Source organism: Nicrophorus vespilloides, unplaced genomic scaffold (genome assembly GCF_001412225.1).
Source record: "Nicrophorus vespilloides isolate i.1.1-1 unplaced genomic scaffold, Nicve_v1.0, whole genome shotgun sequence".
NCBI classification, from domain to species: Eukaryota; Metazoa; Arthropoda; class Insecta; order Coleoptera; family Silphidae; genus Nicrophorus; species Nicrophorus vespilloides.
This window is the reverse complement of record NW_017098742.1, coordinates 44,718-61,224: the sequence shown is the minus strand read 5'-3', so window position 1 is coordinate 61,224 and position 16,507 is coordinate 44,718. Positions and strand designations below refer to the sequence as shown.

General features: G+C 28.0%; 1 protein-coding gene across 1 annotated transcript in view; it reads right to left on the bottom strand.

The window, feature by feature from the left end:
• Window positions 1-544: 544 nt before the first annotated feature.
• The window catches only part of LOC108563111 (elongation of very long chain fatty acids protein AAEL008004-like), a 35,378-nt gene continuing 19,415 nt past the window's right edge, over window positions 545-16,507 (bottom strand). The window contains exons 2-9 of the mRNA XM_017921690.1: window positions 9,954-10,021; window positions 9,668-9,750; window positions 6,273-6,380; window positions 4,495-4,578; window positions 4,344-4,400; window positions 3,729-3,834; window positions 988-1,124; window positions 545-916 (exon numbers count right to left, since the gene is read on the bottom strand). Coding sequence (XP_017777179.1) covers window positions 593-916; window positions 988-1,124; window positions 3,729-3,834; window positions 4,344-4,400; window positions 4,495-4,578; window positions 6,273-6,380; window positions 9,668-9,750; window positions 9,954-10,011 — 957 coding nt within the window. The 5' untranslated portion in view covers window positions 10,012-10,021 and the 3' untranslated portion in view covers window positions 545-592. The remainder of the gene's footprint in view (window positions 917-987; window positions 1,125-3,728; window positions 3,835-4,343; window positions 4,401-4,494; window positions 4,579-6,272; window positions 6,381-9,667; window positions 9,751-9,953; window positions 10,022-16,507) is intronic.

The following is a 16,507-nucleotide window of genomic DNA, read 5'->3' as shown; positions in this document are numbered from 1 at the left end:
ACCTATATCTGTTGATTTGAATTTGTTTTTTTTTTCTTTTCCAGCTGCTACTACAAAATACTTTTGTTTCTTCATCTTTCCTTCATTTGTTTTTGTTTGTTTATTAATATTACGATTATCTTTAAATAATTTGTGCTATAAAAATTGAGCAACCTCTTCGGATTCGGATCAATAAAACAACAACAAGTATATAAAAAAAATTATAGTCATAATAATAATAATTAAATAGTCAACAATTATCTACACGAAAATTTCAATATATATAACATATATTTCCATTCTTGAAATTATTATATTTTTTTTATTAATTACTTTTTTTTTTCGCCCTATCCGCAGTCAACAAGTCTAGAATATTCACCCAAATATCGTATATATATATATGTATGTATAAAGTATATAGTAGAAGTAAAGTTGAGAAATGAGATTTTAATTTTTTTTTTAAATATAAGAAGAGAATAAAGAAAACGATTTAATAAATAATTAATTTCGCTTCACCCCTTATTGCATTTTTTCTTCTTCTTTCTAAATGATTGATTTTGTTGTTGTTGTTGTTGGTTTGTTGTTTTTTTTTGCTTTTGTTTGAATTAAGATTCTAGTGAACTTTAGTGCTCCTGTGATGTAAGTCACTGTTTCCGTTCATTTGGTAGTAATCTTGGGCAGTCTTCTGTTGTTGTTGTTTTTTGGAGGCCTCCTTGGTATAACCATTCTGGATATGACCGTTCGTCGAAGTCGCGGCTAACGACTCGACCTTGGCTTTCGCTCTTTGCTTCCTGTTGTAGGATTGATTGTAGAACTCCTTGAACAGGAAGAAGAACATCACGGCGTGCATTCCTATCCACCAGACGAAGGCACGTGGGTAATTGCAATCGATGAAGAGCAGCTGGAAGGCGTGCACCATTATGCCAACGAATTGGATCTGCAATTTAAAAATTTAATTATTATTGATTGTTTTTGTGTGTGTGTGTGTACAAAGGAATCAATTCTCACCATTTGAAGGGTCGTCAAGTACTTCTTCCACCACAAGTATTTCTGGATGGAAGGTCCGAACGCGCTGAGCATATAGTAGGCATACATGACGATGTGCACGAAAGTGTTCAAGAAACCGAAGAATGTACTGTGGCCACCTGAAAAAAAAACACAAAGAAGTGATCAGTATCAAACACAAACTTTACTTAATTAAATCACATTTAATTACTGATAATATAATTTACAAACTTTGCTTCGAACGTAAATAATAAATCCATTAACTCGTACAACTTTGTTACTAATATTATTTGGTTTCTATATGAACACCCAAAACTAAAACACCTCTGTTTACGAACAAATTCAATTATTGAACATATTTACGTTTCTGAACATTGAAATTTCTAATTTAATTCATATAATTTAACTGACTATCCAATATAGCAGCGTTTCTCAACGTTTTTGGACCCAATATACTTGATTTTAGTTATACACTTTGACGTAAGGTGACAGGCTGTCATTTCACTGTTATTACTATAATTACTATACTGTACAAGTTTTTTGTTATGTATTTTCATCAATTTTGGATAAATTGTTATGCATGAATTACTCTTGTATAAATCAGTGTTTCTCAACCTTTTTTGCAGTTCTATCCAAAACAGTTAGCTTGCTATCAAACGCTTTGACGTAAGGCAATAGCTGTCATTTGACTAATAATTAAAAGTTGTCGCGACTCATAGGTTAAGCTGTTATATATAAAGTGAAGTTAAAATGTTATTATAATTACTATAGTGTAAATGATTTTATAAATTTTCATCAATTTTATATGAAATGTTATGGATGAATTAGTTTTGTATAGATCACTGTTTCTCAACCTTTTTTGCTGTTCCACCGAAAATATTTGGCTTGCTGTCCAATGGTTTGTAACATACTTTAATTGACGCTTTGACAGCTGTCATTTCACTACCAATTACAAAAAATTATCGCGACCCATAGGTTTAGCTGTTATAGATAAAGTGAAGTTATATTTTCTCTAATTTTATGGTTTTTTTTTAAGAAATGTTATTATAATTACTATAGTGACAAAATATATTATGTATTTTCATCAATTTTATGAATTCATTACTTTTGTATAGAACAGTGTTTCTCAACCTTTTTTGCTTCAAAATCCAAAATATTTGGCAATATAATGCTAATCAATTGTTTACCACGTATTTTTTTTGATACTTTGACATAAGGTGACAGTTGTAATTTCACGACACATTAAAAATTTATCGCAATGCATCATTGGCTGTAATTGTATTACAACCCAATTGTTTATAACATAATTTTTCGACACTTTGACGTCAGGTGACAGGTGTCATTTCACGATCCATTGGTATAAACAAAAGTGAAGAATTTTAACTAATTTTATGATATTTTGTCAAGAAATGTTTAATAACTCTTATGTAAAATATTGTATGTATTTTCATCAGCGTTTCTCAACCTTATTACCAAAATATTTGGCTATAGTTTTCGTATAGCGCAACGCAATTGTTTATAACATATTTTTATTGACACTTACATCAAAGGTGACAGCTGTCATTTCACAACTAATTAAAAATGTATCACAATCCATAGGTTAAGATAAAGTGAAGTTAAATTTTCATCTAATTTTATAATTTAAGTTATTATAATTACTATAGTGTAAAAGATTTTATGTTCTTACATACATTTTATATACAATTTTATGCATCAATTACACTTATATAGATCAGAGTTTCCTTTTTGCTATAGTTGTATTGCAACCCAATTGTTCATATCAACTTTGACAGCTGTCATTTCAAGACCCATTAAAAAGTATCGTAAACCATAGGTTAAGAATCTATAGTGGAAAAGATTTAATGAAAGTTTATCAATTTTATATAAAATTGCATTAAAATTACTTAATTCAAATGGAAAAAATGATTTCGGTTTACGAACAAACTTCTTTAATTGAGGTTTATTATATTATGAATTTCATCGTTTAGACTATTAAATCAAATCGTTAAAATTACGTAAAAACGTCTATTTGTTATGACTGGATTAATTAATTTGATTTGATGACAAATCTGCACGCGTCTCTCTCCACATTACATAATCTTCTATCTTTTTTCTCTATCAGAGAACCCAAACGGATTAGATAATAATGATTATTTACATTTTTATCTCCTCTATACGTCCACACACCCATCAATGTTTACACATTGATATTGAATAAAAAAAAATAATGAAACGTCTCGATTTGTATTCGCCGATTCATATTTATCTATAAATAGAACATAAAAAAAATTATACAACTCTCAAAATATCAATTAACATCCAATTATCAGATTTTCTGGCGAAACGTACGAATATATATTGTGTGAATTGTGCGAATATTTGCTCAGTTAAGACTTCTTTGCTCTAACAAAGTGCTAATGCGTTTTATTCGTTCGTGCAATCACCAAACATTGCTTAACTATGATAAACCGATAAAGATCAAATGAACGTTACAAAGTGAAGATGTGTATTGTCATTTGTGACCCAAATTAATTTTGTCAAAACTGTCGATTTTTTAGATAAATTAGGTTTTTATTTTAGTTTAATTTTTGTCAAAAATTGTGGTTCCACTGTGGAACCACTAGAAAACAGAAAGCTTGAAAATAATTATTCTTTATGTGGTCTCATGGTGAAACCATAGGCATACAAAGAGTTAAAAAAAATAATAAAGAGTTGAATAAGTTTGAAAATATTAGTGAATTTACCTGGTGTGAATTTGACGCCAAACCAAACGGACATTGGCATAACTCCGTGATGGATGACGTGCAACGTGGAAATATGATCATTCTTCTTCCTCAATACGAAGAATATCTGCAAGAAAACAAAACAATAACAACATTAATTAATTCTGACTAAATCTGAAGTTAAGCTAACAAGAACAGTTGTTGCCTTGGATACAATTCAAAGCTGCAAACAAAACAATAACTATTATTATTATTTGTTTTATTTCTCATTGCCTCGGTGATTACATATTTTTTTCTTTTGCGCAATACTTCTTCTTGGATCTGCTCTAATTTCAACTTACGTAAACACAAAACCGTATCGACCTGCATATGCATGTTTGCTGCAACTCTTATTATGATTATCTTTTAAAAAAATAATGTACTTTGTAAGAAGCTTTCGATGCGCTCGAGCATTATTTGTCGAGGCATTAACTATGAATGGAATTGAGTGTATTTATTTTATGAATGATAATCGCGTGTAATGCCTAGTATTAGTACGGATATTGATTGTATAGTTAATCCGTGGGGGGGAAATGCCCGAAGCTCACGTCTATTTAGGATAATGGGGCAAACATTTATTATTATTTTAACACTCACCGTGTCCATGAATTCCGTGAATTTTGAAATGTAATACCACCAACTTGCGTGCGCCGCCTATGAAAAGAAATAAAGAAAATATTGTATTATTTATTATTTACAGATTCAATGAAATCTTATATAATTTAACAGTTATCATGTAATAACTTACCCTGAGAGAATCTGCGCTATTGGTGTAATCCACCGGTTGGCATCTCCAGTTATACTTTCCAGTTAACCATCCGGATATACCGATCTGAAACGAAGCAAATTTTTATTAATTAATTGAAATCATAGGTAAAAACATGTAATTTTGTCTATTTGTTCACTTTTATTTACACTTTTTCGAAGTTATAAATACAAACGCTCGTCGATCATCAAAATAATGTCAATGTGTCACTTTTACTATAATTTCAGTAAGAGTGTTTGCATTGTTAAATCATTCGTATTTGTACATGGTGCGGCATAAATAATTCCCACATTTAAAAGGAGGATTGAAAAGAAATAGTACGAGTTATCACCAATAACTTTATATTTTGCAAATGTGGATATAACAAAGTATTTTTTTTACTTCAAGTTTTAATATTTACGTCGTCCAAATGGTGACCTAACGGCCGATATATATTTGTAGCCTTTTTTGGAATTTTGAATCAATTAATTGAAATCATCATTACATAAATGTAATTTCTTCTATTTGTCCATTTACTTTTTTTCGAATTTGTAAATAAAGAAAAATACAAATAACAAACGCTCGTCGATCATCAAAACAACGTCAAAGTGAAGCTGTTACTATAATTTCACTAAAAGTGTTTGCATTGTATTTGTACAGTGTGCGGCAGAAATAACTCCTAGATTTCAAATTGGGATTGACAAAAATGGTACGAGTTATCATCAATAACTTTGTATTTGCCAAATGTAGGATTAAATAAGTTTTTTTACTATAAGTTTTAAAAATTACTTTGTCCAAATGGTGACCTTAACTGCCGATAGACATTTGGAGATTATCTTGGAAGTTTTCCATTTTTTGTAATGTGGGAGTTATTTCTGCCGCAGTCTGTAGAACTAAAAATAGACGTAACGCAGCTATAATAGTCTGCAGTACGTAATCAAAATTCAATACATAGTAAAAAATACACGTGAAAAGTGTAATAATTGAAATTATTATTGAAAAAAAAGATATTTATTTATAGTTTTTTCCACTGATTGTTTCATGTATACTTCTAGACATATAATTAGTATTAATTTCTGTGAAATTATGAAATTAATTGATAAATAATTGAGATATTGCATATTGCTTAACCCAATGAAAATTTCGTTAGTATTTAAGTGTTTTGGGTTTCTCAATTATAAAATACTCAAGTATTTGAAATGTTAATAAAAAAAATAGTTTTTTTTAACTCTATTTCATAATATGTCAATTTGATACTTGGATTTGTGTAATATTTAATAAAATATTTAATATCTACTTAAGAATTGTTAAATAATTAACTAATTGGTTTTAAATTTCTTAGTAATTTAGATTATTCAATTTATGTGAAATTATGAAATTATTCATTAAATAATTAAGATATTTTGCAATGATTTACAAGTTAAAAAATTGTGGTTTTAATAAGGTTTGATTATCTATTGAATAATTACAAAATAATGAACTAATTGGTATTAGATTTAAAAATAATTAAACTCAAAATTAATGAAATTGAAAAATTACATAAATTATTATGGAATAACAAATCTATTTCTAGATATTGAATTGTGAAGTACGTGGATTTAATATTTTGTTATAAATATTCCACAAACAAAGGCGCATGTATCTGCATGCGCTTATAAATTAACGTGTTCAATTTTTTTGTTGTTGTTCTTGTTTTTTTGTTTTGCTTAAACCTACTGAATATGCGGAAATATACCACGTGTACAATAGAAACATAAGAAATATTTACAAACAATACTCACTTGGTAAAACATCCAGGCACTGAATATTACTTGGAATAAGTTGTACACAATTAATACGTTTTTCAGCTGGAATGGTTTCCTATTTTCCATAAACTTAGGACCCGCAACCTGAAAATTAAAAAAAAAACATGTTAACTCTTATCAATAATTGATTAATTACAATACAAATAGAACGTACATAGTTCAATATACATTTTGCATACTTATAACTTAACAAATTATGTGAAAGAAAAGTTGAAAAATTTCAAAATTTTATTTTTAAACCAAGAAAGATATGAAAATTCTGATTTGGTTAGTTTATTACTTATCTTATTCTAAGTAACCGTACAAAATATAAACACAATTTGTCAAAGCATTTAAAAGATATGATGTTTTTTTGAAAGGAAAAATCACGAATATTTGTTTGACCAAAAACTCATATTTCATCTTCTCAAATCCATAGAACCGCTTTTTTTTACAAGAAAGATTCTTATTAAGCGCATTTGTGTCTACTATAATATTACGGAAAGAAATATTAAATTTTGTCAATCAAAAAAAAATTACGAAGTTTTTATTTAAAAAAAAATCTAAATTATTATTTTTTTAAACAAAGGAAAAATTAAAATTCTGCTTATGCTGTATCAATATTAATAATTCGTAGTTTTTAATATACATTTATAATTTCTAAACAACTCCGATAGATTTTCATAAAGAAATATGCACTTATAAAGAAACAAATTTTGTAAAAGAAATGTTGGAAAATTTCAAAATTTTATTTTTAAACCAAGAAAGATAAGAAAATTCTGATTTGGTTAGAGCCGTTTTTTAACAAGAAAGATTATTATTAAGCGCATTTGTATCTAATACAATATTACGGAAAGAAATATTAAATTTAGACAATACCAAGTTTTTATTAAAAAAAAATCTATTGTTTAACCAAAGGAAAAATTGAAATTCTGTTTATGCTATTTTACTATTTGGGTTATTCTAAGTAAAAGTACAAAATTTTATTAAAATCTATCGAGTAATTTAAAAGATATGATTTAATATCATGATATGAAAATACTCGAAAACACGTACAAATTGTCTACGTTTCCTTGTTGAAATTTAAAAAAGTAATAAGTTGAAACAACGTGAACTTTAATACTACACAAATCATCCGCCGTCTGCTGCACACATCGAATGATTCATACTTTCTACATATTTTTTGGAATGGAAAATCCAATCGAGATTTACAATTACGTGTGAATAAAAAAAAATAAAAATGAACAGTAATTACGCTTCGATCGCAATGAATATAGAAAATAATCATCGGTGTGCAACTTCTTTCATGACATAATAAAAAGAAAATCAGTTTTCTAAATATTATATAATAATCTGGATGGTCGTTATCGAGCGACTTTCCAACATCATTCCTAAATTTAATTAAAAATTATTACCGCGGAAAACTTTCCGTCCATCTCGCATTTCAAGAAGATTCCAGAAAGATAAATGCGAGAAAAGTTTTTTTTTGTTGTTGTTGGTGCATTTCAAGATATTTGCAATTATTTTAATTATACAAAGATTCCAAGAAGAGAAAAGTGAAAAAAAATCATTAAATATATTATTTTAACACTAAGTATAAATTTGTGCATTTTTGCATTTCAATATTTGCAATTATTTTTTATTGTTTAATTAATATAAAGATTCTATACTGATAAAAGTGTAAAAAACATGTGTTTTCCAATTATCTACATAATATGAAGATTGTACGTAGATAAAAGTGTGAGAACTTCAGTAAATGAGTTTAATTTGATAAAACTTTGTGAATGAATTTAAAAATATTTGCATTTATTTTAACACTAAGTTTAAAATTCGTGTTTTAGAAATAATTACTTTAATTTCACAATATTTACAATTATCTACATAACATGAAGATTGTACGCAGATAAAAGTGTGAGAACTTCAGTAAATGATTTTTATTTGATAAATCTTTGTGGATAAATTTAAATATATTTGCAATTATTCTAACACTAGGTATAAATTCGTATGTTTTAGAAATAATTTCTTTAATCTTTTTATTCCGGGATATTTTCAATTATTTTAATAATACGAGGATTCTACGCAGATAAAAGTGTGAGAACTTGAGTAAATGATGTCCTTTTTGAGGAAACTTTTGCAGATTAATTAACACTAATTAAAAAATTTAACTTCTTCATCTGAGAATGTAAATATTTAAATTATGTTAAGTAATCGTTGCTGAAGGATAAAACAACATAAAATGCGACCAAATTATTTACAATATGACAGCTGTCATATTTGACACAATAAATATGCGTATGTTTGTCTTGCGACCAAATTATTTATAAAATGACAGCTGTCTCTTTTAACACAAGATAACAGCTATCATTTCGCGACCCAACAATATTGGTTGTTATAGACATGTTATAAATACTAAAAAATCGTGAAATATAACTTTTTTTTTTGAGTAAATGATGTCCTTTATGAGAAAATTTTTGTAGATTAATTAACACTAAGTAAAAAAATCTTCTTCATCTGATAATGTAAATATTTAAATTATGTTAAGTAATCGTTGCTGAAGGATATTCTAGACCAGCGTTTCTCAAACAACATAAAATGCGAGCAAATTATTTACAATATGACAGCTGTCACATTTGTCACAAATTGACAGTTGTCATTTTGCAGTCCAATATTGGTTCTAGACTTGTTATAAATACTAAAAAATCATGTAATTTTCATCGAAACAATTAATATAAATAATAAGAATATAGTGTGAAAATTTCAGTTTTTTTTTTGATAAAATTTTTATTGATTTATTTGAATATAATTGGTAATTGTTTTTATAGTAAGTATAAATTCGTGTGTAAATTAAGCAACGTTGCTGACCGTAATTCGATTACGAAACGCCTCGTATTTTGTGCACGACATTGAAAAAAAAACGGCAATTAGTAAACAAACGTTACGCAACGGCATTGTCCCAATATTTAGATTGTTTATTTTCGTAGTCGTTTAATCGAATTGCGTCTACTCTTACGATTTTTATTGCTTCGCGAAATGTTACCGTCGCGATATTAATGTTAAAACGTTAGACAAATACGTACAAAAAAATAATAATAATAACATTTCAAGCCTTTTTTTCTCTCGAAATATTTGGTTTCAATCCTTGAACAATTATTATTTATTCTCAAGCTATTTTCGGATATTCTTTATTATAATATTATGTAAGAATTCTAATGGAGATTTAAAGAGTGAGTAATAAAATGTATGACTTTTGTATTCTTTAACTGTATATATTAATGATTATTAGTTAACTGTAAACGTAAGGTTATTATTAATATCTTTGACCTGAGCAAGGACGAATTTGATTTACATGATTTTTTTTTGTATATAAAAAAAAACTAAAAAGTGATGCTTACCTTAACAACAAAAACATAAATTAAACAAATTCCTAAGGTATAAAATGGACTAGACATGAGTGGCCAATTCGCTGTTCTCGAATCTGCAACAGACGTGGAAAGAATTAATTAATTACAACGTAACATAAACAAACTTAATCGTCGGCGCATGGAAATTCTGATGCGAATAAGTCACTAAGTGCAATTAGAAAATCTGTTCATGCTGCAGCGATTAAGTATAAAAACAAAGCATTTTTTTATGGTGGAAATAAAAAAAGTATTAAAAATAGAACATTTAACAACTTACCTTCATATTTGTTCAAGAACTTGTTAATATCATCTACGTATTTTAAAACTAGAGCCATGGTTATAAATCTGAAACAGAAGGAAATAATGACATTGTTAGAATAGTTGTTTTATAATGTGGAAGTAACAATAACAACAATAATAAAATGGAAATAAAATTTGCATAACTTTAACTTCTTCGTCTACGAATGTAAATATTTAAATTATGTTAAGTAATCGATGCTGAAGGATATTCTAGTACAACATACGTATTTTTGTCTTACGACCAAATAATTTATTAATTGACAGCTGTCACATTTGACACAAGATGACAGCTGTCATTTCGCGACCCAACAATATTGGTTGTTATAGACGTGTTATAAATACTAAAAAATCGTGTAATATAACAATTTTTTTTATAAGTTATTTAAATATAATAAATAAAACTAATTTTCATATAGGATATGTTTGTAAGGCGAGTAAATTATTTACAATATGACAGCTGTCATATTTGACACAAGATGACAGCTGTCATTTCGCGACTCAATATTGTTTCTAGACTTGTTATAAATACTAAAACGTCATGTAATATGACAATATTTTTGATATGTTGTTAAAATTTAATAAATAAATAAATAAATAACATAATAAAAATAAAATAAATAATAAATATTTATCGAAACAAACATAGAGAAACAAAAACAAATTACAAAATTATAAAATAATTTTTAACAAATTCGTCAAATCTTATGGTGGAACCCAACATATATGTTTGTATAATTGTTATTTGTCAGCTGTCATCTTGTGTTAAAGATGATAGCTGTTATCTTGTGTTAAAGATGACAGCTGTCATCTTGTGTTAAAGATGACAACTGCCATATTGTGTTAAAAATGACAGCTATAATCTTTTGTTAAAGGTGATAGCTGTCATCTTGTGTTAAAGGTGATAGTTGTCATCTTGTGTTAAAGATGACAGCTGTTATCTTGTGTTAATGGTGACAACTTCCATCTTGTGTTAAAAATGATAGCTGTCATCTTGTGTTAAAGGTGATAGTTGTCGTCTTGTGTTAAAGATGACAGCTGTCATATTGTGTTAATGGTGACAACTGCTATCTTGTGTTAAAGGTGATAGCTATCATCTTGTGATAAAGTTGACAGCTGTTTGTTTTATAAGTTATTTAAATTTAATAAATTAAAATAATAGAAAAATAATTTTTGGAAGAATTTAACAAATTACACAAATTTGTATAATCTTCATAAATGAGATAATAATTATCAAGAAATTCTTACAAATCTTTAAAAAAAAAATTAATTTTAAATTCTTAGTATTTAATTTCGTTGTCCATTCTATGTAAATTAAATACGTGATCAATTTTGAAGCACGTCTGTAACTAAATTCCAGCAACTATTTAAGTATTAAAGGAACCAACAATTATTCAGAAAATAAAAATAAGTTTTGTGGTTTTATATTTTTTTTTTTGTGATTATATATTGAATTTAGATTTATGAACTTAAAAAATCATAGGAAAATTATATGATTTTAAAACAATTTAACACATTTTTTCCGTATTTTTTTTGTAAAATATTATTATTTTAGTTGATTCTAAAATTTTCATTTAAAGTTCATCACGAATATAAAAGTTTGAAATTGTTTCTATCAATATGTCAGAATATATTTATGTAAATATTTATTTATTTGCATAAATTGAATATATACAGTAATACCTCGTATAGTGCGGATAATCAGTTTTGATAATATCTGTTTGAATCCGGACTAATCGAAGAACTATATAAAATAGAATTAGAAGAGATGTATATAGTCAATAAAGAAAAAAATACTATATTTTGATTTGAAATGTTCAAACCGGACTGTAGTGAATCCGGATTAATAGGAGCCGAACTATGCGAGGTGTTGCTGAATTATGATTTTTTTTCATGCCTAAACAAACTACGATGCAAAATATTAAGGTGCAAATACTCAAAGAGAAAAGATCAAAATATATTGAATTCTGAACTGAAATAAAGCACTTTTAAATCTATTGTTTTAAGATCAATGCCACTTGTGATTTTCGTTAAGTACGTCAGGCTTTAAAACAGGTGGTTTCAAAAAGGTGAATTGGAATTGTTTTTTTTTTCATTTGTTGGAGTGAAAGTGCGGAAATTTCTATTATTTGAAGCATCCGGAAAGTGACCGGATTTCGGCCCTTCCGTCGCCTGTCCCGTACTATAAATATCACCAAATCAGAGCTTAAAGCCGGATCAGCTTTTCCCGAATCGATCGATACACACACAAGCACATGCACGCACGTCCTGGGCCATTCACGAAACCTCCGTGATTTCAGTGTTTTCCCCCCAACACAACATGTTAATAGTAATATTTCATTAAAAGGTCAATAATCAACATCAACAGATCTTGGAAGTAGACCTACGACCTCACGCAACGTGGTGATGGTTGAATGGAATCGATAAAGTAACTAACCGCAGGGAAAATAATGCGCTTTGTTTCCAGTTTGCTTCTAAATTGAAACCACTAATTCGGATCGTTAAGTTAATGCTTGGCATTGTTAAAAATCCATTGTTCATTTTAATTGAATTCTAGTTGGAAGTGTATACATTGTCGATACGTTTTAGAATTGGCTCGTAATTAGAGATTTAAAAGTTATATAAAAAAAAATGTTGTAACTTATTTATTTATTGAGCTAAATCCTATGGAAACTGAAGAATAAAAATTGGATGAAAACTAAGAAAAATACAGTTTTGACATGAAATCTTAGCTAACAGAGTGATTCTTATCTATTATTCAATAATAATTAAAGTAATAATGGTAGGAAAACGATTAATTTAATTATTAAAGGAATCTGAGAGTTTAAACGAAAAAATGTTGTTACTTATTCATTTCTTAAGTTAAATCCATTTGAAAGTAAAGAATAAATATTATTACATCCAATACAAGAGAAATCCAAGTTGAAATCTTAGCTTATTCATGGAATTTGAGAGATTTAAGTTATCAAAAGAATGCTATTATTTGTTAATTTCTTGAGTTTAATCCATTTGAAAGTAAACAAAAATATAGGACCTTTTGACGCCTTTGTTTCTGAGCCTTCGTTAATTCAAATCTATTGTTAATTAGTGGAAATATCTACAAGTAGACAATTTTTAATTTTTAAAGAATTTGCTCGTAATGATCAATTTTTTTTCTTCGGTTAATTTTAATCCATTTGAAATTAAAGAAGAAACAACTTCGACGATGATTCAGTAATATCTTTTGATATATTCGCCGATGAAGTTGATTAATATAAACATTTCTTCAGCAGTTGTAATCTATTTTTAATTATAATTGAATCAATTATAGTTCTAGTAGTAGGAAGTGAAAATATTTCCAAGTAGATTAGTTTGATTCTTTAAATAATTTGCTGTTAACTTTAATCCATTTGAATTTAAAGAAAAAACAACTTCGAAAATTAAATCTGTAAGTTGAAATCTTTGGTTTTCTTCGCTACTGAAGTTTAATGAATATAAATATTTCTTCTGAAATGTATCATTAATTATAAATAGATAATTAATTATGGTTCTAATAAGAAGTTGAAATATCTTAAAATAGACTGTTTTAAATATTTAAGGAATTTGCTGGTAATGATCAATAATTCATTCATCTCTTAAGTTTAATCCATTTGAAATTAACGAAGAAAGACAACAACAATAATGCATATGAAACCTCTAAGTTCGAACAGCTTTTAGGGCCGAACTAAGTTCAACAATTTAAGAATAATTCGGTTTTCGAACAGCCTTAAGGAATTAAGTTTTACAGCCAAGTTTTCATTTGCATCATTATACAAGATTAATTCAATGAATTTAAGATTAATACAGGTTTAAAAAAGCAATCATTCTCTAAAACTGATCATGAACTTTTAGATTAATTCTGTATATAAGATGACAATATAAGAATAATTCGGTTTTGGGACAGCTTTTAGGGCCGAACTAAGTTCAACAATTTAAGAATAATTCGGTTTTCAAACAGCTTTTACCGAACCGAATACATTAGATAATTTAAAAAGAATTCGGTTATCGAACAGCCTTTCAAAAATTATTAATTTCGACAAACCATATTTCACTTGCATTTAACACAAGATTGATTAATGATGGCTTTAGAATAATTCGGTTTTCAAACAGATAAAGCCTGAATTGAAGTATTTGTTGAATGAATGAATTAGAAAATTGTATAAACTAATAATTAGAAACGAATAAATTAAGTTGAAATCTTTGGTTTTCTTCGATACTGAAGTTTAATGAATATAAATATTTCTTCTGAAATGTATTATTAATTATAAATAGATAATTAATTATGGTTCTAATAAGAAGTGGAAATATCTCAAAGTAGACTATTTTAAATATTTAAGGAATTTGCTGGTAATGATCAATAATTCATTCATCTCTTAAGTTTAATCCATTTGAAATTAACGAAGAAAGACAACTTCGGAGATGATGCATGAATAATGCATATGAAACCTCCAAGTTGAAAATCTTTAGTTTTCTTCACCGCTGAGGCTGTGATCAATATTAATATTTCCTTAGCGGTTCATTTCGTAGGCAAAGCGAAAGTGCCAATAAATCGCTCCACTCTTATTTACAACCCAATGCATTTCGCATCTGCAATGCTCGAAACGCGCGTTACGTGCATAGCAAACCGAAGATTAAGCAAAAAAAAAAACAACAACAATATTGCACCTGTTTTCATCTCAATAAGTGAGTAATATTGGAATTCCAAAGTCCGAGCACGACGTCGAAAAAAAAAAGAACCTATTTTACACGCAGACCGGAAAACCGCTTCTTTTCAATACATTAATCTGACCTTTAAAATGCGGCATATTTATAAGATTTGTGGCACTCTCGAGGTCGGCCACCTTGAGACTCACCCAAAGCTTGAATCTCGTTCATTGTTCAAACATCTATTTGAGAAACGAAGGTTCAATCAACCTGTACAACGCAATTAGCAACTTTTTCAGATTTAATTAAAGATACGCAAAAAAAATGCAATTCGACCTTGAATTCTTCAATCTTATTGCTTGTATAGGAATGTACTAATTATGGGTATAGGCTTTCACCGGTTTCGTTCGAATCAAATGTTAATAATTCGTGTCCGCAATGAAATTAGTTGCACACGTCGGATCCGTTAATTGCGCAACCGGCAATTGTCTTCTTGTCTTCACTGCTGGTTTCACTTTTTCGTGTCTTCGATGCATTATTCATTTCTCGTCCAATTGCGAGACTTTTCCAATTCATACGCATCCAATTTCTATTACATTTCTATCACTTTACTTTTACGAAGAAACAAAGTAAAAAAAAGTAATATATATAGAGAGACACGCACAATTAATTTTTTTTATTGAAGAAAAAATCGATTATGAAACAAATGCAATTTCACGGTAGACGCAATTGTTGCAATTAAACAAACAATGTCTGCGTTTTTCGTGATGTTTTATACAACAAATTGAAAAATAATCTAATATTCTTTAAGTTCAATTATATTTGGTTTCTGTTACTGTTTCAGGTTACGTAACTAAGCAGTATTAGTGTGTATAGACCAGTTTTTCTCAACCTTTTGCTAATTGTACTACATTTGCTAATAGCTTTCATCAGTTGCTAGCTTTGACAAATGGTGACAGCTGTCACTCAGTACACATCTTTGTAGTTATACTACTATCCAATTTATAAGAGTACATCACCAGATCCTCGCTTTGACACAATGTGACAGCTGTCATTTCGCGACACACCATATTTATTTGTAATTGCACTGCTATCCAATTGCTAAGAGTATTTCACCAATTTCTAGCTTTGACACAAGGTGACAGCTGTCATTTCACAAATCATATAATGGTATAGACCAAAATAGTAACAAATTATAAAAGAACCTCGGTTCTCGAACAAAAAACATATTAAGACATCTGAAAAGAAATTCGGTTCCCAATCAACAATTCGGTTTCACGACGAGAGAGTAAAAGTTAATCACCTTCTGTACAAATAAATAAAACTTAAGGTTTTGTCGCCACTTTAACTATTTTGTTTAACGATTGTGTTTATCTTATGTAATTTTATTGATGTTGTTATTATTACATTGTTTAAGATTTTATGTATTTTCATTGTTTTCGTATACCTTTTCATACACATCAATTATAATCGTTTAAATAAGCAATCATTTGGGAGAATGGATTATGTAATTTTTCATTAAATAGAAAATAATTTCAGTTTTATAATAATTCAGTGTTCGGACAGCTTTTAGTGCCAATTTAAGAATAATTCGATTTTCGAACAATCTGAAGAAGAATTGAATGAATTTAAGAAGAATATAGATTACAAAAAAAGAAATCTGACAAATCGACAATTTGCATTTAGAAAAATTCTGTTTTCGAACAGCTTTTAGAACCAAATTAATTTTGATAATTTAAGAATAGTTCGGTTTTCGAAGAGCCTTAAGGAATTAAGTTTTACAGCATAGTTTTCACTTGCATCATTATACAAGAGGTTTATAAAAAAACAATCATTCTCTAAAACTGATCATGAAATTTCAGATTAATTCTT